Genomic DNA, 25,040 nt, shown 5'->3' with positions numbered 1-25,040 from the left:
TTAAAGTTCACTGGAAAACTTAAGGGTGACATAAAGAGATAACAATGGCTTTGTTTCCAACTTTCCTCAGACCCTGTTACAAGGTTAGACTTATAGCTGACATTCAACCCATAATTTCTTGAATAAATAGAGATATATAATGGTGAGAAGTATAAGGGGAATTGTCAAGACCTTAAAAAATTATTATTAGAACAAAAGTGAGAATTATTACATTTGGCAAGAATAAATATTAACAGTAATTTAAATCTTAAAAATAGGTTATATTTTTAGGAGGTAGTAAACAAGTACAAAATTTTACCATTTGGTCACCCCCTTAACTTTTGGCTTCACCTTGGATATTTCTACATTTTTCATTTCTCATTCTCCCATTGAAGCTATTAGTTCTTCTACCATTCATTACCAAAATTTCTAGACCTGGAGCTGCCAAGATACATGTTTTTAAGAAATTTTAATCCACCAAATACACCCCAAATTCAGGTGTCAATTGAAAACATTTTTTAATCTATCTAGTTATCAATTCACTTATAAAGTAACAACTCAAAATAAGAAAATATAACATGAAAAATCTGTTAACTATTCCACATGCAATTCTAACATGTCATAGTAGTTATGAACTGAAAATCTATACTATATATTCCAATTACATTATCAGTATTAACTGAAAATAGGCTTGTGCTTTATTAAAAAAATTAACCTATTAACAACAACAACAACAACAGAAACAAAAAAAATCTCACTTACTCCCATATAGATATATTGTGCTGATACTCCAGATACTACTACAAAAGGATTCCATTTTTGTGATTGGCTGGTTTCACAGTGATTATGTTAGTACCAAGATCATATATTACTATTAGTTTAATAATGGCACTAGTGAATGTATGTAAGGCATGTAAAAAACTAATATTAAAGCTCTTAAGGGCAATAAACTGGCAGCTGCCAGAAAAGGTGTTGTGAGGAATAAAAAAACATATTGAAGAAACTAAATTTCAGCACAAACTAGTTTACAGTGTTTTTTCTAATTAAATGAACTAATTCACACAGACCTCTGCCTCGGGAACTAACAGAACAAATAATAGACCTTTTGCCTATTTAATGACTAGCCCAATCTTGAAAATGAAAGCAATCATTAGCAATCTCCCACACAGTGCTATTAGGAGTGGATTGAGCAATCATCAGAAATTTCTGATTGAAGTAATGTTGTTTGTTTCCATCAAACTTCATGGTTCCACTGATCACAACAAGAACTCTAGGCTGGGACTGGATAGATTGCTTCTTCTTCTTTTGACCATTGTCTCAAAGTAAATATTGACAAATTCCTCAGTAGCTCTACATGTCTGATCTACATAAGTTTTAAAATCCACTGACATGGTTCTAGGGGAGCCAGAATAAGTATGTTCCAAGAGTGGTGGTGTAACTACACTCTCATGTGTATGCCTCACAATGCTACAGAATAAGCAAATATTTAGAAAATGAGCAAAACCCACTAAACACAGAGAATTTTCTACCCATCTAATTTTCTCCCTGAAGTACCTTGGTCCATTGTATAAGCACTCTGACCATCCTGAGGTTCTGGCTCTGCACCCATGGTGCCAAAGAGAAACCAGATATTTGTGGGGACAATGAGAAACCAGATGTTCCAATGAAGAGAAAACAGACATGTAGGATCAAGGGTCTTGACATGCATAACAGGGGACTTACCAGATGACTAAGGGTGTCACAAACTTATGGAGTTCAGTTTCATTTTTCTCAAAGTGGACCATGATGGAGCAATCTGTATCATTCAGGGAAGGAAGGTTGAAGTTCCCAAAAGCAGAAGGAGCTTCAGCAGCTGCTGGGATAATCTCTCAGTCCCTCCCTTTACTCACAGAAATAGCTCCTCTGTTTTGACCTGACTTACCTGTCTCCTTATTCTCCTATAATTGGCTCTCAACAAGTTCTCTAGCCACCCTGCATCCTCAGCATGGAAATAAGGTTCCTTAGAGAGCCAGATCTGCCCAAGAAATGTAGAGCAGAGACTGTTCTCAGGTCTCACCAAGAATATAAAATTTGTTACTGAAAACTCAATTCTTGTCCCTGATGCCAATCCAATAATGGGGACATGGTTTTGAGAAAAAGTAAAAAAAAAAAAAAAAAGTTTATTTCTTTGCTAGCAAAGGAGAAGCACAGGGGACTCCTGTCCAAGAGGCTGTAATTCTTGTATTTCTTTTTCTGATAAGTATTTGTTCAGTTTCTTTGTCCATTTATTAATTGAGTATTTATGGTTTTTGGCATTAAAAGTTTTTCAACTCTTTTATATATCCTGGAAATAAGTATTTTATCTAAGATGCAGGTGGCAAAAGATTTTCTCCCATTCTGTAGGCTCTCTCTTCATGTTCTTGATTATTTCCTTTGCTGTAAAGAAACATTTTAATTCGATGCTATCCCACAATAATGCTACTTTTAAAAAGTGGAGAACATTGAGATTTTTTTTATAAATGGTGATATTTGTATTTCAGAATTCCAGATAATCTCAAAGCCATATTTTATTTATCAAGACAATGAAGCACATGATATCATGAAAGACTCAACAAATTAAATGCACCCACTAACAAAATCTTCCGATCTTCAGCTCAACATTTGTAATCAGAAGTGTCACTGAGTTTCCTAAGGAAGTAATTGTTCAACTCTCTTATGGACGACTCTTCTTTCTGGAGAATAAGGAATTATAGAATTAATCTATAATTCTGTAATTAATGTGGGAACTGTAGTTGAAAGTAAGCACTCAGCTAGAAGGTAGGGTCTTAATCCAGAGTTAAAAACAGAGCTTGAAGCCATGAACTGACCACAATTGGTGGCTGGATTACAGGTCAGGAGAGCAAAGTCATCCTACACAGTTGACATGAAGCAGCTGCCAAAGGTAAAGTTCCTACAGCAAAACAGGTTTTCAGACCCCAGTCTGCAAGTAACAGACACAGAAAACATAATTTCACTTTCAATTTATTTGTAAGATGTGCTCATTTAATTTTCAGATTATAAAGAATCAAACAGGGCTGGGCTATGGCTCAGTGGCAGAGCACTTGCCTTGCACATGTGAGACATTTGGTTCAATCCTCAGTACCACATAAAAATAAATAAACAAATAAAGATACTTTGTCCATCTATAACTAAAAAAAAAAATAAAAGATTTTTTTTTAAAAGAATAAAAAAAAAATGCATGGTGTTCTTATGATTGCTTTCAGCTTCTAGAACCCTCCAACCTTGATTGACAGTGTAGGGATGATTTCAAAATATTCTTACTAATTCCATGGATAAAATCAATGCTAGGAATCAAAACACACGTGTAGGCACTTCCTAAAAATATGTGATAAATAACCCTGCATGCAATTCCCATGTCAGAACTCAAAGAAGTTGGATAGCATTTGAGAACAAAGGAGAAATAAAGACAAAATGAGCTGATTTGCATGGAAGAGAGAACCAAATCAATTCTGGGGAAAACTGGAGGTCCCTATGGGCCTATGGAAGGATATGTTCTGTGGAGTCCATCAAACCAGGGAACAACACAGTGGAGCTCAGTTTGACATCAAAGCTTTCTAAATCCCAGTGTCCACATTTTAATATGAATAAGGTCTTCTGTGTTTTATGAAAATAATTCATGAAAAGTGACCAGGGCCAGCAGCATAATAAGAATTAAATTTGTGTTTCATATTATTTCTAATTAAAAAGTACAAAAATTTCATAAGAACTCACTTGGAAATAAAATGCTTTTGGGGTCACCAGGTTATTTCTCAAGGGTTTAACCTGTCCCACCAGCATGTTTAAAATGTGGTTTACATTATGTTTTCATGAGTGGGTGGGTAGAAATGTTAGTGTTTTCACTCTTATGGTTTCTGTCATTTCTTCTTTTAAGATTAAAGACATATTTCTCCAGAGTAGTTTTGTGGGAATAAACAATGAAACAAAAGTGTGAAGCATTCCTATAAACCCTTATTAAATATTAAAGCACAAGAAACAATATTCCCTTTAGGATTAAGGGATGGACATCTCTCAGAAGAAAATAAAATAGCCAAGCTACTTAATTAAAATTAAATTTAACCTTTAATTCTTATGAGGTTAACAGCCATAGTAGAAAATTTGGTGTTGAAAAGTGAACCAGTCTTCAAGGATTTGGGGAGTAAAATAATATGCAAGGAAAAGAGAGACTGGAAAGGAATATTTTTTTGAGATTTTGTGGTTATTTAAAAGTGCCAGATAAGGCAGTCAATCAGAGTCTGCTCTAGTTTGAAAATGATATTAGAGCCAGTATCAGATAAGGGCAAAGTTCAGGTGATGAAGAGCAAATCCATGCATAAAATAGTAAAGTAACCACAGCTATCTTTACTTCAGCATAGTAAAATACACATCTCTAACTGGAGATTTAAGATGACAATCAGACATGTATTAATGAGCAACATGAAATCCCACCTCTATATGTGAAGACATCAAGAAATGGAATTCCTACCTAATCCATAGATGCCATAAAATCTGTGCATGTTTGCCCTTTGTTTGGGTCACTCTGAGGTTTTTGCCCAATAAATGTTGTCTCCCTTCTGGATCAAGCAAAAATTCCTAAATAAAATCTTGCCTATGTCTAAATCCTTTTTTAAGTTTGTTATTTATTTCTACCACTCTAGGTCCAAGAACCCAAGTTCAGTTAGGAAAAAAAAAGATGAATTAAACATCACCTACCTTATAAACAAATTCCTTAAAAGCTATTTAATTTGGAATAAGCAAGCTGTCAGAAAGTATTACAAGCTCTTGATTGGTAGTCTTTTAATAAAGTACATTTAAATTAATGTAATTTTTAGCAGGAAAGAAAACTACACTTTGATTTTTGCAATGTCCAGAGGCAGTTTCCTGGGAGGATCATTATACCATTATAGAGATTTAATAGGAACCCCAAAGCATTAAAAGGGCTTCTTCAATAATGCATCTGGATGGTTTTTGGTTAAAATCATGACTTAGACCAAACATAGACCAAAATCAACAAAAATCAATAGCTTTTTTATGCACCAATAATGAACCCACTAAGAAAGAATTCAGGAAAACACATCCATTCACAATAGCTTAAAAACAAACAAACAAAAACCTAGGGATAAATATTATCAAGGAAGTAAAAGACTTATACAAAGAAAATTACAGAAATATGAAGAAAAGAAATTAAAGAAGATACTGCAAGATGAAAATATTTTCTATCTTCATAGAAAGAATACTGTGGAGAGGTAAACCAAATTTTAAATTATAGTACAGAGTTATAGTGTCAAAAACAGTATGGTACTAGCATAAAAACAGACATGTAATCAATGGAACAGAACAGAAAACAGAGCAAAAACCATTGGATTCATGAAAATTTGCCAAAAACATACAGTTGAGAAAAGACAGACTCTATAGTAAAAGGTGCTGGGAAAACTAGGAAGCAAAATGTGGAAGAATGAAATTAGATTGGTATTTTTTGCCCTATAAAAAAGTCAGCTCAAAGTGGCATAAATTCCTAGGAATTAGACCAGAAACTTTGCAGTTCCTAAAGGAAAACATAGGGGCAACACTCCTAACATTTAGATGCAGGAAATGACTTCCTCAATAGGACTCTTAAAATTCAGGAAATAATACCAAAAATTGATAAATGGAATGGCATAAAATATAAAAGCTTATGTATAACAAAGGAAACCAAAGCATGAAGAGAGAACCTACAGAATGGGAGAAAATTTTTTCATCTACTCTTCCAACAGAGGATTAATATCTAAATTATATAAAGAACTCAAAAAACTCAACAGACACACACACACACACAATAAATAGGCAAATAAACTGAACAGACACTTGTTGAAAAAGTACAAAAAGGCAAAAATTATAGAAGGGAAGGTCATTATTTTTAGCCATTAGGGAAATGCAAGTCAAAACTACATTGAGAATCAATATAACTCCAGTTAGAATGGCAATCATCTAGAACATAAATAACAATAAATTATGGTGAGAATATGAGGGGAAAGGAGTTCTTAAACACTGCTAGTGGGAATGTAAATTAGTGCAACCTTTATGGAAGTCAGTATGGAGCTTCCTCAGGAAACTAAAAATAGAACTACCATATCATCCAGGTATATCATCGCTCAGAATTTATCCAATAGAATTAAAGTGAGCACACTTGAAATATATATATCATACCCATATTCATTTCAGCACAATTCAAAACAGTGACGTTATGGAATCAGTCTAGGAACCCATAAACAGGTGACGAGATAAAGAAAATGGGGCATGGGAGTTGGAGGAGGGAGAAGCCAGGAAGAAAACGGCGGCCGTGGCTGCAGAGGCGGCAGCGACTGCTGCGTCCCCCGGGGAGGGGGGTGCCGGCGAGGCCGAGCCGGAGATGGAGCCCATCCCCGGCAGCGAGGCAGGCACTGATCCCCTCCCGGTCACGGCCACTGAAGCGTCTGTGCCGGATGGCGAGGCCGACGGGCAGCAGTCCGCTCCTCAGGCCGACGAGCCGCTGCCGCCCCCAGGGGAGCTCGCCCGCAGCCTGGAGGCGGCGGGGCTGGAGCTGGAGGCTGAGGAGAAGCTACCCGTCCGGGTGGCGGAGCCGGCGGTTGCCGCGTCTCAAGGGCCGGACCTTCCACCTTCCCCAGCACCGGCTCCCGAGGAGCGCGAGGACTCGCCGTTGCCCCAGCCCACAGCTCCGGCGCTGGAGATAAAAATTGCACTCAGTTGGCTGACTTTTTATACTACCTTATAGCCATTTTTAGACTGAGAAGCTTAAACTGAACATGCAATCAAATTTTGTATTCAGAAAGTGAGATTTTAGCAGTATTTTCCAATTTTGAAATCTAAAAACATCCCAAGGCATAGAAGCCATAGCCTCAACTGAAACTGAATTTTTTCAGGGACTGTTAATTGCTATTTGTACTATTACTGTATATATATATATATATATATATATATATATATATATATATATCTTCACATATATATAACATTGCCTGTCACTATGTGACATAGGTTGTGTATTTGGGATTTAGTAAGGGGCACATTGTGGATATTTAATGACTACTTTTTTTTTAAACTAAAGAAAATTAGTCTTTCTATGGTCATAATGGTATAAAAGTTTGATATTTGGGTGTTTGACAAACTGAGATGCTTGCTTTGACAAACTGAATGCTTGCTTTTCAGTGACATGCTGGGGAAGTAGCCCAGTATTTGGGATTAAAACTGTCAAGACTGGACAGGTTTGAGTCATTGTTCTCCTTTGTGCAGTGGGGATATAGCAGACTTTCAAGCTTCTGGTTTGGGAGCTTAGATACGTTTGGTTTTGGATATGTAAATAGTTGATTGCTAAATTTGGTCAGATTTCTCCTGACTGGCTGTTCCTAAATTCTTAGGATACGTCCCAGTAAATTACACTTTGTGAATTAATTGTCAAATGTGTAATTGTTGCATTTTGGATGTACCTAATTTGATAATTAAAAAAAATAAGGTATCTGTTTGCAGGTCAGAAAATGAGAAAATGTAATTGTGTAATGCTCTGAAATGTAAAAAAAAAATACAAACAAGAAAACAAAACGAAAAAAATCTGTAAATAAAATCGACTAAATCCAAAAAAAAAAAAAAAGAAAAGAAAATGGGGCATATGTATATACAATGAAATTTTACTCAGACATGACTAAGAATAAAATTATGTAATTTGCAGGAATCTGATGGAATTGATGATCATGTTAAGTGCAATAGACCATACTCAGAAGCCAAGTATTGCATGTATTCTGTCTATAAGAATTTAGGAAGTAGAAGTAGAATATAGGAAGTAGAATATAGGAAGAAAAGAAGATGACACGAAGTAGTAGGGTGACTATCAGGGAAAGGCAAGGAGACAAGGGGATGTAAGAAGGAGGGTAAGAGTGTAGATACAATCAAAGCATGTTGAATGCATGTATGGAAATTTCACATTGAAACCAATTATTTTTTGCAATTTACATGTGTTAATAATTGTGTATTGACATAGTTTAAATACTTAAGGTCTGTCTTGAAAGAATTGTTGATTTGCCAGTGCCTGAGCAATTGCCCTGAAAGAACAGCTGCTTTCCTAGAGGAGCAAACTCTTTCCTTGTTACATTGGTTGCAGAGTCTTCATTGGTTTCCAATTTGCCTTCAGGATGAGTATTCCCTAGAATAAAAAGTTATTCTTTTTGACAGAAGACACACATGTCCCAATTTTATTATTTATGAAATTTTATATTTTTTATCCTTGTTCTTCATTGACAGCATGTTCTAGGTAAACAGGTTTTATTTACATTTCCCCTTTTCTAAAAAATAGTTTATTAAGTTGAGTGTTGACTAACTTGAGAATTAAAAACTCCTGGGAGCTCAGTCTGAGGATGGCCCTAAGATTTTATGGCTTTTACTTCTTGAAGGCCTGCTAGCTTCTTGAAGTGAAGCTCTAAAATATCGAGTTTTTGCCAAAGGGAGGGGAAAAGTAACATTTTAAAGTAAGCCAAGAGCATTCTACACACACACAAAAAGATTATCCTACAAGGGAAAAGACTTCACCAAACCCTTATCCAACTTGGCGAAAGGAAAATTTTCCACCTTTAGCCCTCCATATCCATCTTGGCTCACCTAAGAAGGGTATTAAAACTAAGGAGCACCTGACTGACACAGCCCAGAGGCCCAGGACTACTAAACTACAGACCCAGAAGATTCCAGATGCATCTCTTCTTCCAACACTACCTGAATAAGACTACTCTATAATAATGGTGGATTACACCTGGAAGAACTTCAAGACTAGGATTTCATGTATAAGGTCATTCTAGTTAAACCCAAAACAACAGAGGAGATAGCCAAGACAACAGAGGAGATTTTATCCTTTCAGAGGTATAGCTAATGCAAACAGCAAGCAAAACCTAACTGCTGATAAAACCTCACACCAACATCTTATTTAGTCATCCTCTTTTATCCACAGTAGATACTCCCAAGATCAACAGTGAATAGCAGAAACCACAAGAAGTAACAAACCCTATATATATATATATATATATATATATATATATATATATATATATATATATATAGAGAGAGAGAGAGAGAGAGAGAGAGAGAGAGACAGATGAGATGCTGTTGGTGAATTATGTAGGCACTGTAATACAGCATTGGGCTACCTGACAGTACATTAGAAGGAGCATCTTAGGTTTTGAGTGATCATCAAACCTTCATGGTGTTGGGTGTGTAGTGTATATGGTGTGTATATGCTGGTCACAGGGATGATTCACATCCTAAGTAGGGCAGAGCAAGATGGTATGAAATTTCATTACACTACTTAGAACAGTACAAAATTCAAAATTTATAGATTGTTTATTTCTAGAATTGTACAGTTAGTATTTTCAGACCATACTTGACCACTGGTAAATAAAACTACAGAAAGTAAAATCATGGATAAAGGGAAAACACTCTTCTTTAGTTTCAGAATCTATAATGTCTGACGTCCAAAGAAAAATGACAAGAAATGCTAAAAGACAAGAAAAAACACAATTTGGAGAGTTAAAGCAGCATGAAAACAAGAATCAGATAAGGTAGAGTTGTGGGAATTACAAGACAAGGAATTTAAAATAATTCCTATAGCAAAGATCTACTAGAAATAGTGGGAAAAATGCAACAATAGAGGGGTAATGCAAGCAGAAACATGAATATCCTAATAAAGACTGAGAAATGATGGAAATAAAAATACTACAGGAAAACAAGAATATAATTGATTAGTTTATCAGTAAATTGGACATAGTCCAGGACAAGAAAAATAACCTTGAAAAGAGATGAATAGAAGCATCTCAATCTAAATTGCAAAGAGGAAAAAAAAAAAACTTAAAAAAAACCCAAGCATTTTCAAGAACTTTGTGACAATGTCAAAATGTATAACATGCTCAATGGGAATTCTAGAAATTGAAGAAAGATGAAAAGGAACAGAGAGGGGTTGAGATTGTGGCTTAGTGGTGGAGCACTTGTCTAGCATGTGCGAGGCCCTGGGTTCGATTCTCAGCACCACATAAAAATAAATAAACAAAAATTAAGGTATTATGTCCAACTACTTCTAAAAAATCAATATTTTTAAAAAAAGGAACAGAGAAAATTTAAAACAATATTGACTGATGAGTTTTCTGGCATTAATGACAGACACCAAATCACAAATTATGAAAACCAGAAAAATCCAAAAAAATCTACACAGTAGGCAACTTCAGAAAACTAAAGACAATTTTAAAAAATGTTAAAATCCAGAGAAGGGGAACAAAACTTTATAATGAACCCAGGATGAGACTTGTATTAAACTTCTTGTCCAACCAAGAAGGTGGAGTGACAATTTACAATACCCAAACTGTGGAACCAACCTAGATGCCTTTCAACACATGAATGAATAAAGAAAACATGATAAAGATACACAATGGAATATTACTCAGCCTTTAAGAAGAATGAAATTATGGCATTTGCAGGTAAGCTGATTGGGCTAGAGTATATCACACTAAGCAAAATAAGCCAATCCCCCAATATCAAAGTCCAAATGTTTTCTCTGATATGTGGATTCCATTCACAATAAGGAGATGGGGGCTAGGGAAGAATAGAGGCACTTTTCATTAGACAGAGGGAAGTGAAGGGAGGGAAGAGGGTATGGGTATATGAATGATAGTAGAATAAAGTAGACATTATTACTCTATGTGCATATATGATTACACATCCAGTGTGATTCTACATTGGGTACAACAAAAACAGTGAGAAGTTGTACTCCATTGATGTATGATGTGACAAAATGCATTCTGCTGTCATGTGTAACTAATTAGAACAAAATTTAAAAAGCCATAAAAAAGAACAAAAAAGGGAAAATAAAAGAAAGGTAAAGTGAAATATCTAAAATGCAAAAAAATCAATCAATATAATTATGAATATATTAAAAATAACTTTAAAAATGAAGGACAAATATTCATTGAGACATAATTTAAGAAAATTTGTTAGAAATAGTTTTACATTCAAATTAATATTACCAAAACAACCATACTTCCAAAAGCACTATACAGATTTAATGCAATTCCAATCAAAATTCCAATGGCATTCCTCATAGAAATTGAATAAGCAATCATTAAATTCATCTGGAAAAATAAGAGACCCAGAATAGCTAAAGCAATCCTTAGCAAGAAGAGTAAAGCAAGTGGCATCACTATACCAGACCTTAAACTACAGAGAAATAGTAACAAAAACAGCATGGTATTGGCACCTAAACAGACTGGTAGACCAATGGTACAGAATAGAGGACACAGAGACTAACCCACAAAATTACAATTACAATATATTGGATATAGGTGCCAAGAACATATATTGCAGAAAAGATAGCCTCTTCAACAAATGGTACTGGGAAAACTGGAAATCCATATGCAACGAAATGAAATTAAACCCCTATCTCTCATCATGCATAAAACTCAACTCAAAATGGATCAAGGACTTAGGAATACAACCAGAGACTCTGCGTCTAATAGAAGAAAAAATATGCCCTAATCTCCATCATGTAGGATTAGGCCCCAACTTCCTTAGTAAGACTCCTGTGGCATAAGAATTTAAATCAAGAATCAATAAATGGGATAGACTCAAACCAAAAAAAGTTTCTTCTCAGCAAAAGAAGCAATCTGCCAGGTGAATAGAGAGCCTACATCTTGGGAGAAAATTTTTACCCCTCGCACATCATATAGAATACAAATGTTTAGGATATATAAAGAACTTAAAAAGTTAAACACCAAAAAAAGGAAAAACAAATAACCCAATCAATAAATGGGCCAAGGACCTGAACAGACACTTCATAGATGATGATGTACAATGAATCAACCAATATATGAAAAAATGTTCATCATCAGTAGCAATTAGAGAAATGCAAATCAAAATCACTCTAAGCTTTCATCTGACTCCAGTCAGAATGCCAGCCATTATGAAGACAAACAACAATAAGTGTTGGTGAGGATGTGGGAGAAAAGGTACACTCATACACTGCTGGTGGGACTGCAACTGGGCAGCCACTATGGAAAGCAGTTTGGAGATTCCTTGGAAAATTGGGAATGGAATTACCATTTGACCCAGCTATCCCTCTCCTTGGTCTATACCCAAAGGACTTAAAAACAGCATACTACAGGAACACAGCCATATCAATGTTTATAGTGGCACAATTCACAATAGCTGCTTTGTGGAACCAACCTAGATGCCCTTAAAGAGATGAATGGATAAAAAATGTGGCATATATACATAATGGAATTTTATTCAGCAATAAAAGAGAATAAAATCATGGCATTTGCAGGTAAATGGATGGAGTTAGAGAAGATAATGCTAAGTGAACTTATCCAATCTGAAAAAAACAAATTCTGAATGTTTACTTTGATATAAGAAGGCTGATTCATAGTGGGATAGAAAGAGGGAGCATGAGAGGAATAGATGAACTCTAGATGGGGCAGAGGGGTTGTAGGGGAAGGGAGAGGAAATGGGGTTAGAAATGATGGTGGAATGTAATGATCATTAATATCCAGAGTACATGTATGAAGACACCAATTGGTGTAAATATAGTTTGTATACAACCTGAGATGTGAAAAATGGTGTTCTATATGTGTAATAAGAATCGTAATGCAGTCTTCTGTCATATATAAATAAAAAATAATTAATTAATTAAAAAAGAATGCCAAGTAAAAAAGAAAGAAAAAAGAAATAGTTCTACCTTGCAAGAAATTTTAAAGGAGATTTTCTGAAGGAAGATAAATTAATAAGTAAGAAACTTGGATCTATATAAAGAAGGAATTATTTATCTATTTACATCAGACAAAACTAAATGAAGATAAAATAAAATCTTCATTTTATTATTCTATCTAGTCAAATAGAAAAATATTAATTAAATTGTATTGGGCAATAATAATACAAGGACAGGTGAAATGAATGACAGCAATATTATAAATTGCAGGGGAAAGAAACTGGGAATAAACTGTTACAAGGTAACTGCACAAACCATGAAGACATATAATGGTATTTGAAAGTGGATTTTGAATAGGGGTGTGTGTGTGTGTGTGTGTGTGTGTGTGTGTTTGCACATACCATGCTAACACTGCTATTTATAATTATGCATCTAACAGCAAAGCATCAGAATGTGTAAGAAAAAAACTAACAGAATTTCAAGCAAAAATAGGGGAGTTTATTATTGTACTTGGCAAACTCAACACACTTCACGAATAATTGACAAAACTATCATTGAATCAAATAGTACCATATTGTTATGGTTTGTATATGAAGTGTCCCCCCAAAGCTCATGTATGAGACAATGCAAGAATTTTCAGATGTGAATTGATTAGATTATGTGAACTTTAATTTGTAGATTAATCTGCTGATAAGAGTTAACTTGTCAGTAACTGAAGGCAGGAAGGGTGTGACTGGAGGAAGGTCATTGGAGGCATGACTTTGGCATTTATATTATACTACATTTTTGACAAAGAATTTGTCTAAGTTTGTTTATGTCCTGAGACTTTCTGGAAGGCTGAATTTAAAGGTGATGGACTAATTAATCTGATGGAGGAAATTTCAAGGCAGCACAGCATTCACACAAAGCCATATATATTGCTGGTGGCTTTAGGCCAAGTTTACTAGGATAATCAGGAGCAGAAAGCAGAGAAGAAACAGGTGAAAAACTTGCAGTGTAGCCAGAAATGTGTGAGTGAAACTGGAGCTAAGTTGTGGTTTTCAGAGACACTACAGCCACTAAAGAGAAACTGAGTACTTTAACCAGAAACAATAAGATAGGTGACTTGAGGTCATCTCAGGAATTTGTAAGACCACATATATCTCAGGCTCAAAAATGTAAAAGTAAAAATTTCTTTTAAGAAGAAGCCATGTTGGGCTGGGGTTATGGCTCAGTGGTAGAGTGCTCATCTAGAATGTGTGAGGCCCTGAGTTTGATCCTCAGCACCACATATAAATAAATAAAATAAAGCTATTGTGTCCACCTTCAACTAAATATATATGAAGCAATGTTGTTGCAAATGAACTACTGCTGAACATTCAGTCCTACAATTATGCATGAAGACTGTGGGTCCTAAAATTGATAATTTGTTTATTGGAGGGAGCTGGGGAGCCTCCAAAGCTTCAGACTGCTTGTTCTTGCACAGCACATCTTTTATAGGACAGTGTGAAGTTAAATCTTAACTATGCTATAACATATTGGAAACAACTAACTTGTTTGCTAGTACTCAGAAAAGATTTTAGCCAGTGACAAAACAGGATATGTTCTCATAAAATGCCAGGGAACAATCACCTAAAGTATGTATTAGGTAGTACAGTGGGGTCTTATTTTTTTCCTTCATCAGCGACATTGTGCCCAACAAGAATTAGCCTACCGTGAGGAGTCATTTCTGTCTTGTCACATTCAGCATTCCAGCTTCCTTCCTTGGCTTTGGCTAATACATAGGATCTCTGCATTTGGATTCTTCAGGGTATACTCTCCATGGCTTCAGGATGGCACACCAACACCTGCTTATACAGGGGTCTAGGAAATTTTTTCACTGTGCTAAGCTGCCCAGGCACTTAGAGGATGCTTCAACCATGGCCCAGAAGTCTTGGCTACTGCTTAAGATGGTGGCAGACCTTGGTGTCAACCACATGGTGTTGGTTCTTCAGGTTTGCAGGATGCTGGAGTAAGGGAGTCATGGAAGATTCCATTGAGATTTCAAAGGAAGGTCTGAGAGGTCAGCCCCTGTGAGGATGATGCATCAAGATATATGAAGGGAGCCAGAGCTCAAATGAGACCCCTAAGATTAAGAGATGACAGTAATGTGGGATTATCTACAAAGGAAAGCTGCAGAATCAAGGAGAGGCAAGACAGAGACTATGTGAACTGCAACCAACAATGCCATAAAGATGGAGCTGTGCAGGGTCTCTTGCACAGAACATCAGGGTGCCATGTGCTTCAGATAGTGGATATAGAACTACAGGACTTGTTTGCCAGCTGGATTTCATTCTTGCTTTCTTTGGTCTCATCCATGCTTTGCACAACTAGAATACATATCACTTGGTCTTTTTTTTTTTTTTTTATAAATTGAGCATATTTACTTTGCTTTAATTCAGCTGCAGAAGCTTCACAAATTTAGCATTGCACAAGTGTTGGTTTTTTTAAATGCTACAAAATTAGTTTCTTGTGAACATTTTCATATACTGAAAACACCACACAATTTGTAACACTTGGAAAAATATATTCAATTCACATCAATTCTCAAATCCTCTCACTGGAAGATACCATTATTTTACATAGTCCACCATTACTTCTAAAATCAGAAAAATCAGATAAAAAAGGGTCAGTACCACAGACCAATGTGCTTGACATTGTTGAGATTAAATTTTAAACCAACCAGAAGCTGTATAAAATGCCATTTTGATTTTTCCTCTTATGTTGTTTCTGCTTAAATAACATCAAAAGATACAGACACAACCACTGAAAAAAGATCACTTTAGTTTGCCATCATTGAAACTGTAGAACTAATGAATGTGCTTGTATTCCAAACACAGCATGAAATATTATTCAGGTTTTAAAATTTGCTGCAATTGATACATAATATAAAAAAATTATCCATGAGATGACTGATTTCAGGTTATTTTTTTTTTCTGAGGCATTAAAGAGTGCTAAGTCATTTTGGGTACATTTTATCATGTCCTCAAATAAGGCAGGCATATTAGTTGTTGCATATGCTTTTAAAAAGGATGAAAAAATATTAATTTCAGAACCTCATCTATTACAATCTTCACTAGATAATTAAAGTCAAGTAATTAAAAATTGATAATGTTAATTTTTAATATTTTAAATTGAAAGTCAGAAAAATCTTTAACTTATTTTATCCCTTATATTTCAGAGTTGGCCAATCTTAACTTTATTAAAATACTTAATTGTTGAAACTGTAGGGTAAAACCCTACAGAGGAAGTGGAGTACTAAAAATTATGCCACTGGGCCAAGAGGAGAAAATCTTTCACAATAAATCTCTTTCCCCATTGGAGAAGAAAACAGAAAGAATCATTTTAGCCCTTCTTAGCCTTTCAGAAGGAAAAGGCTCCAGAGTAGAGTTTTATTTTCCTGATGATAATAAAAAAATTCTATCTGTAAAAGGACCTAGCTCAGGAAAACTCTAAGTAGATCTCTCTAGTAAGGATTAACAACAACAAAGACAACCACCACCACCACCTTTCTCCACAGCTAAGACTTAAGAAGCAGAACTTAAGTGTGTTATCTAAATCACAATACCACTCAATACACATTACATATATAAAAGTAAAGTCAATCCTAATCAGAAAGCTGGAAATTCCATTGAAAATTAGACCTTTCCCACCTATACTTTAAAGATCTGCTCATTATGTTTTGGTTTAAGTGGTCTCTTCTGAAATTAGAGACTGTAAAAGTCTCACATTCAACTTGTAAGGATTTTCAGCAGTAAAGCAGATTCGGTACTTTAATAGATTTTTTTATGCAAAGATTTTCTTCTCGAAATGAAAATAGATCGTTAGGAAGAGAACAATTTGCACTCCCAAAACTACATGGTACATCATGGCATTCATGTTCTGAATTTAAATTTGGCAATGGGCGGCACTTTCTAAGGGGGGGGGGCATAATATGCCCTTGAGGAAAAACTTAGTTAAAATGAAAAGTTTGAAGTCTAGAATAAAAGCTTGCTCCTCTCAGAGCGGGGAAAAATGGACATGATTAGCGGGTGGGCGGGTGAAGAAAGCAGCGGCTGCGCTGCAGCGGGCGGTAGGACCGCGCAGACGCCGCTCGCCCCGCAGCGCCCGCGCGGGCTCCGTCAGGGCAATTAGAGCAGCGCCGGCCGCGCCAAGCAGGGCGCTGTCAGCCTTAATCTGCGCGCTGACAGGCAGCGCGAAGCCCGAGCTCAGCCCGCAGGAAGCACGACCAGTGAACCCATATTGCTTTGACAGTTGCACTCATCTAGAAATAATGCAAAACGCTATTTAGATGTATATATCACGACCCTGTGCTCTAGGAAGAAAACAATCTAATGAGGGGCTGGGAGTCTGCTCCCCGACAGCAAGCAGTTAGGCGACGTGTGGATGCATGCTCCAGAGTGGTTCCTTGGCTTCCCCTCCCCCGTCTCGCTCGCTCTCCTCTTACAGCTCTTCGTGCTTTATTCGGTGGGAGCGTCGCGTCAGAGTCGGCTTGAGGGAACTTGGTCTTTGCCTCAGAGGCTTCGGTAAAGAATTTGAAAATAGACGGGAAGCTCTTCCAGGAAGTTAGCTCGTGACGGTCGGTGCCTGCTGAGACTCGGGGACAGTCAGGTAGCATGGACTCCACTGATGTATCTAATGGTTCTGAGCTAGAGACCCAATTACAACAGTTCTCTCTCATCCATTCCCGAATCGTTTTCCCAGCTTCTTGATGCCATACATTGTGAACAGAGTCTGTCAGTGCCACAGCAGTTACCTTACTTTTCACATCCGCTTCTCGTTGAATCATCAGTTCAACAAAAGCAAGTCCTCCATAGCTGTGAGCAACAAAAAATACATTCTCAGCTGCAGACTGGGCTATGAAATGGTCCCAAACATAGACGGCATGTTCTTCAGGAGAACCATTCTCTCTTATATACAATTGCATCATTTCTTTTTCTCTTTGGGGGTTACGATACTTCTCATAGAAATCACGTCGCTTCTTTGTTTCTTTAGAGACTTTATCTTTTCTTTCCCGTTTTTCTGCTGGTTCATCTGAACTATCAGAAGATGACTGTACATGCATCTTCGGCTTTTCTACTTCAATATAGTTTTCATTGGGATTCAGTACTATTACTCCATATCCTTCATCCACAGCTCTCTTAATAAAAGGTATCTGTGTGCCACTGTCCAGATCTTCATTTATAATAAGCCTTCTAGCCCACTGACCTGCCCTGACAACACCACTACCATGAATTAAAACCATCAGTTTCTGTGGATTTGTCAAAGCATCATCACTCATAAAGATAAAACTCTTTGGTTCACTTTCAGTGGCATCTACTGGAATAGAGATTTTTTTTCAAATTACAGTCCTTCTCCAGGAGTTCATATACATACTTCGTGATAATCTCTCCCAGAGCCTCATATCTTTTCTGGTTCCATCTGTGCAAATCTTCCCGGTAATTAAAAACAAATGGTTCCCCAGTTTTTATGTGTCTTAACTGCCCCTTTTCATTAAAAGCGTATTCAAATCCTTCCAGAGTATCAGGAAAATCAAGAGGTGGTTCATCTTTTTTCATTAGTTCATCCAAATCTATTCTAGATAATAAGTCTGAGCTCTGCCCCCAGCTACAGGGCTGAGGGGGGAGGCGGGAGGAGGCGTGGCCTTCCAGCTCGCTAGTGGAACTCCCTCGTGCGGTTGTTGTGACTTTCCCTCTCGGGATCCGCGCCCCGACCAAGTTCGAGTTGCACTTCCGGGGTCCACAGGAGCCTCACTTGGTCTTGATATAGAATTGCTATATATCGCTACATGCTGTTTGCTAAAACTTTGTTGAGGATTATTTTTTATCTATGTTCATGAAAGATATTGGTCAGTACATTTTTTTTCTGTTTATGTCTTTATCTTATTGACATTATAGTCCCATGGTATAATTTGGAAAATGTTCTCTATTCATTTATTTTCTGAGAGAGATTATAAATAATTATTATCATTTCTTTCTTAAATTTTTGGTAGAATTTACAGTGAAATTTTTTTGTGCCTGGTGCTTTCTTCATTGGAAGGCTGTTTATTATTCACCTGTTCCCATCCCAGATATAGACTTACTCAAGATGATCTATTTCTTCTTTTGTGAATGCTATAGACTGAGTTGTATCCCTTTAAAATGTATTAGTTGGAACATAATCTCCTATGTGATGGTGTTCAGAGGTGGGGCCTTTGAGAGAAGGTTATGTCCTGAGGGTGGAGCCTCATTAATGGGATTAGTGCTTTGGTTAAAGAGGCCACAGGGTCTTCCCCTCTTCTGCCATGTAAGAACACAGAGAGGAGATATCCTTCTATATTCCTGGAGGTAGATCCCCAAGAGACACTGAAATTGCTGACATCTTGAATTAATTTTGAACCTCTTCATCTCCAGAAGTATGAGAAATAAGTTTCTGTGTCAATTCAAAATCATATCAAGCCACTCGGTTTATGATATTCTGTTAGAGCAGCATGAATATATTAAGACACTGAGTTTTGGTGGTTTGCATCTTTTAAGGAATCAGTCCATTTTCAAATTGTAAGCATGCATAGTTTTCCTAATATTCTTTTGTTAATCTTTTAATGTTCATGACATCAGTGGTGATGAACTTGTTTTATTTCTGATATTAGTAATTTTTAAATTTTTTATGTCTGTCTCCTCATTTCTCTTCTTTCCTCCTGCTCTACTTCTGATTTCTCTCTTTCCTGACCTTTTCTCTCTCCCATTACCTTGGTTTGGGTTTTATCAATTTTATAGATCTTTTTTAAAAAATGGCTTTGGATTTTGTTGATTTTTTTGATATTGATTTAAAAAAACTTCATTGATTTTTGTTCTAATTTTTATATCTTTTCTTGCTTTATTTAGGTTCTTTCTCTATTTTTCTAAGACGAATACTTAAATTATTGATGTTACAGCTTTCTTATTCGAATATATGTATCCTGTGCTAAAATCTTCCTTCTAAGTACTGCTTTCTATACATCCGTGGTTGGCTGGCTCCATTTCTTGGACCTGAGGTGAGACAGAATATCATGGTGGAGGGCTTAGTGAAGAAGAGCTGTTCAGTTCAGGGCAGCCAGGAAGCAGAGAAAGAGAGGGAGAGTATGGGCTGTGGAGAAGATAAATTTCAGGCAAAGTTCCAAGTGACCTACTTTCTCCAATTAGGTGTCATCTCCTAGAAGTTCATTCAGCTATCACTGGATTAATCCCCTGAGGAGGTCAAAGCACTCATGATTCAGTTATTGGCTAAAAACTCCAACTCTGAACCTTGATGCATGGGTGACCATGCTTTCAGCACATGAGCCCTGTGGGGGACATTTCAGATTCCAACCCTAACACTAACACAATCCTTTATCCTTTCAATAAATATTAACTGAACCTGTATCTTAGTCTAATTTTTATTACATTACTAACATTGTTTTGAATTGAGAACTCATATATATATTTATGGGATGCCATGTGATTTTATACACACACACACAGAGAATGTAGAATTATTCAAAAGTCAAGCTCATTAATATTATCTATCTAGTTCACTGCTGATCTATTATATTTTGTGGTGAAACATTTGACAGGAATCTGGAAGCAGAATGGTGGAGGACTCTGTCTCTGGGTTTCATGGGGTTGCTTGCAGTCAAGAGGATGGCCAGGGCACCATCCTCCCAAGTCTTGATGGGGATTGAAAGACCACTTCCAAAACGGTGCCCTAGCATGGCTAGTGGCAGGATGCTTACAATCCTAGCCAAGTGGACTCATTCACATTGTGGCTCATGATGGGTCAGGGGACCTCCCTCAAAGCAAATGACAAGAGGGAGAGAAGAAGTCAGAGAGGAAAAGGGAGAGGTAGGTATAGAAAAACAGGGAGAAGGAGAGAGAAAGAGGGAGAGAAAGACAGAATGGAAGAAAGTAAAAGAGGAGAGGGGGAGAGAGAAAAGCAGAGAAGAAGAGGAAAGTGGGGAGAGAGAAAAAGAGAGGGAGAAATATAGACAGGGAGAGAATGAGGAGGGAGATAAAGAGGAGACAGAGATAGACAGGGAGAGAGAAAGTTGGAGTGAGATAGGGAGAGAGAGAGAGAGAGAGAGAGAGAGAGAGAATATGACCACCAACAAGACAAGAGATACAGTATGCTGTGTAACCTAAACCTGGAGCCAGGGAGAGAGCCATGGCTTCTGCCATCCTCTGTTGGTCATATAGATGCACCCTGTGCCATGCAGAAGGACAGGGACACAAGTTACTGAAGGGCAGATCACTGGGCCATCTTGGAGGCTGGCTATCACAGGATCCAGGAAAAAATAAGCACATAGATGGCCTGATATTTTCAGTAAAAAAAAAAAGATTCATATTCCATGGCAGGGTTTGGGGATAAATAAGTAATGGACACATGGAGAATAACCCCCCCCCCATGAGTCAATTATTAAGTAAAAAAATAAAAGAAGAAGTTGTACAGAGATTAATTACAACACATTACTCAGCAGTGACCAATGTATGCAAAGAAACATCTCCTACACACTGAATCCTGATTCATGAGGATGGGAGGAATCAGACATGTGTGTGCATCTGGCCTCCATGAGAGAACAAACTTTGACTCTCTACAGAGGAATGTTGATGGGTAATTTCTAAATCTGAAAAGAAATTGAAAAAGCAGAAGCAACATTGCTATTGAGAAGTAAATATTAAAAGAACCAGTCTAAATACCAGGAGGAGGATGGAGAAAGTAGGGAGCTACAGAAGAGGAGATGGGTTCCATCCCAAGCCCTACAGAACTATCTGATTATCCAAACTGTGCACATTTATCACTTTGTTTAGAACAAAACACAAAGGAAATTTAAATCACCAAAAACAAAACCCATAGCACCCAAGCTGCCTTCCATGCCCAGCTCCCTGCAGCCTGGGCAGGAGCACAGACAGCCAGGCCTTTTCCTGGGTCTGGGCTCCCCAGTGTCCTCCTTCCCCTCCTGCAGGTGCCCTTGGTCTTTCTGCTCTGTCCTGGCCCTCAACTCGATCCCCTGGCCTGCCACTACCTAGGCTGCCCTCTGCAAGGTGGGGAGGAGCCTAAGAAAGGGAGGAAGCCAGCTAGGCAAGCAGCTCTCTCACCACCAGCCCACACTGGCCTCTGGTGTCAGAAGCTGAGGGGCTTGGTCCCCTGGCTGGGAGGCAGGGAGCAGGCTGTGCCATCCTTCCACACTCCTCGCCCACCACCCCCCTGCCACTCACCCACATGCCAGTGCAGCCACCTCTGCTGTCATTAGTAATTGACAAAACTCCACCAGGTGCCTGGCCAGGGGAGTGCAGTGGGAACCGCTGGGCTGCTTGGGTTGCTGCTGGGGCAGGTGGGCCAGGTCCATGAGCCCCCATCCCACACAGGCCCCTGGTGGTGCCCCAAGTTCCTCACCTTTCTGAGGGACTAGAGAATGGGCTTCCTTGGGCAAGAGAGGGGTGTCTTCAGCTGGGCACTGTACCTGGAGACACTGATCCTACCATCCCACTGATGGGGAAAGAGGCACAGAGAGGTGAAGTGACTTATCCCAGCACACAGAGCAGAAGCCTGAATTATAACCTGCACACAGCTGTCTCCACCAGGGCCAGGAGCTCCAGGCAAAGGCCTTCAGGCGCTTTTCTGAGGAGGCAGTAGAACAACCCCCTGTGGGAGTGTGCTAGGGATCTAAGGGGAAGATTGGCTCCCCTGCAGCCTGAGATGGCCTTGAGGCCCTGCATGGTTGGCTCCAGGAGGCCCATGGCTCTAGTGAGATGTTGAGGAAGGGGCCAAGGGGCCCAGCTTGACCCTCTCAAGCAGCCCAGTGTCTGGGGGTGGGGTAGACAGAAGCTGGCCTTCGGCAGATCATACAGGCCACTCCAGCTCTGGCTGGAGTTCCTGAGGTCATAGAAGAGCCCTGAGGGGTTCTAGGTGAAACCCAGAAGCCAGCCAATCCACTGCTGGAAGTCACCCCCTCCCAGTTCCTAGGCAGGTTGGGGGACTGGGAAGAAGCACAGAGGCCAGCAGGTGAACTGCCAAGTCTATTTGGATCTGACTTGAATTAATAAGAGTTTCAATAATATTCTTAGCCCCTAAAACCACTTAGCTCATGGTGGCCTATAAGGCTCTGTAGCAAAGAACTTAGACCCCTGAGTGCTGCTCCCACAGCCCCAGGGGAATGGTCTGCCCTACAGTTCCCACCTGTGGCCTGCTAGCTAGAAGGCCAACACCTGTGGCCTCTGTGAGCCCTGCTTCTCCAAACAGCCTTCCTCACTGTTGGTCACCATGTTTCAGGCCTGAGCCAACCCTTAGATTCCTCCCCTCCTGGAGTCTTTTCAGTCCCAGGGAAGGTGAGATAGTAATCATTCCCACCTGATGTCTGAGTTGTGCCCAGTTTATTAGAGAGAAGCCATCAGATCCCTGCCAGCTATTCTCAGCTTCAACCCTGTTCTTCCAATTTCCCTGACCCATGGTCCTGATGGAGGTCTGTCCAAATCTGAAAGAAGTTAGGAGGGCAGCTTCTGGGGCCACCTGCAAGCTTTCCAGTCTGGGCTTCCATGGGAGTGCCAGGGAGTACAGTGTGTGTGTGTGTGTGTGTGTGTGTGTGTGTGTGTGTGTAAGTTTGTGTGGGGTGTGGTGGGCAGCTGGACAGGGCTGTTCCTCCTGGGGACCCTGATAGCCTGGGGCACTCTGGCAGGGGTTTTGGGCACCAGCTCAGGCCCACCCCAGCAGGTAGGTGGACTGAGATGACAGTTTTCCCACCCAGGGGGAGACAGACAGGAATCTGTACACTGATAGTGTCTTTTGCAATTAGTTGCTCCCTGATCATGTCCCCTGGAACCCCTATACCTCCCCACCTGGCTCTGCCCCATCTGCTGCCAACTTAGGTGCCTTCTCTCCTTAAGGGACAAGCAAGTGTTTCCCATCCTCAATGGGAAGGGGTCTCAAAGCTTGGGTGAGAATGTGACCCTTTCCCTAGCTCTCCATGTGTGCAATGCCTGCCCAAGCCTATGGCAGTCATGTGTCCCTTGGAGAGCTTTTCTCAGGTCTGCTTGAGGAAGTGACATAATATTTTAGGAGGAGAGCTCTGGGTGCTTTCACTATGGCCCTGTTCTCTTCACACCCTTGAGAGGATTCCAATGGGGGACCTGTATATGGGGCTGACCCATGCTCAGGTGTTCAGTGGGCAGGTGCAACCCTCTGCCTACCATCTTGTTCCTGGGCCCAGCCTGGGACTAGACTCCTGCTCATCCACTCTTCACTTACTGGGAATTTCCTGAATGTCCAAGAGACTTCATATGTATTTGTACATATAATGCCCACCAAAACTGCTGGGGAAAACATGATCTAAGTGAGACCTGGTAGTCAGTTTTCTCAGAAGCTGCTGTAAACCCACCCCAAGGGGGTCCTCAACACTCAATGCACACTGGCTTGAGTGAGGGGCCTGGCATCTGGGCTGCATCTAGTCAGGATATGTTGGGCTATCCCTTGGGCTCAGCAGTAACCCATCATTGAGCATGTGGCTGAGTCTCTTTCCCTGCTGCCTTTCTGTTTGGTTCACAGCCCAGCTGCACTAGCATAATGTAACAGGTTGCTGAGAGACCCAAGGAAATATCCACAGATGGCATGCAAGATATTGGTGTACTTTTTCTTTTGGTACCAGGAATTGGACACAGAGATATTTCATCACTGAACCACATCCCCAGACCTTTTTTCTATTTTATTTAGAGATAGGGTCTTGCTAAGTTGCTGAGGCTGGCTTTAACTCACAATCCTCCTGCTTCAGCATCCTGAGCTGCTGGGATCATAGGTGTGTGCCACCATGACCAGTGAAATTGGTGTATTTAAAGCTGCTCATGGAGAAGGTCCAGGGTAGCAGATTGGACAGGCAGTGGCCACCCCAGTATACCTACTGCAACTCCATCCCTTTTCATATCTTGTCCAATGGAAGCTGGCTAACAAGAGGAAATTGTCACCTCCATGGCACCCAGGGAGAAGGATTTACTGGTCAGGCCACAGTAGTGACATTATTAGAGTACTTTATCTGCTTTGATTCTTTCATGACCAGTATCCAAAGAAGAAGCTGTCCTAGTTTGTGTGCAAAAAAGCAGCTCCTACTGATAATGCTGGTCTGCTCTATATACAGGTGTGAGAGTCAGTGTTCCTTAGGATGCCATTTACCTGGACATTCTGCTCTGGGCTTAATGTGTCTTGGGAATAGACTGGGGCACATAAGGGACATGGTTTGTCGCTGTCCTCCATTTCTTTATTTTTTTAATTAATTAATTTATTTCTTTACACATAACTGAAAGTGATGTTGCAGTACATAAGTTATTTACAACTGTGCAGTAAT

General features: G+C 39.0%; 1 protein-coding gene and 1 pseudogene across 1 annotated transcript; both read right to left on the bottom strand.

The window, feature by feature from the left end:
* Positions 1-1,092: 1,092 nt before the first annotated feature.
* LOC113178180 (NTF2-related export protein 2 pseudogene) lies at positions 1,093-1,370 on the bottom strand (annotated as a pseudogene).
* Positions 1,371-16,924: 15,554 nt separating this feature from the next.
* Positions 16,925-18,446, bottom strand: LOC144251295 (cotranscriptional regulator ARB2A-like). Its single transcript, XM_077794327.1, is given in 3 exon segments — positions 16,925-17,221; positions 17,223-18,056; positions 18,058-18,446. Coding segments are annotated over 3 exon segments (1,113 nt in total). The 5' UTR covers positions 18,277-18,446; the 3' UTR covers positions 16,925-17,161.
* Positions 18,447-25,040: the final 6,594 nt, after the last annotated feature.

The sequence above is a fragment of the Urocitellus parryii genome, assembly GCF_045843805.1.
Source record: "Urocitellus parryii isolate mUroPar1 chromosome 13 unlocalized genomic scaffold, mUroPar1.hap1 SUPER_13_unloc_1, whole genome shotgun sequence".
In the NCBI taxonomy this organism is placed as follows: Eukaryota; Metazoa; Chordata; class Mammalia; order Rodentia; family Sciuridae; genus Urocitellus; species Urocitellus parryii.
This window is presented reverse-complemented; position numbering and strand designations above follow the sequence as displayed.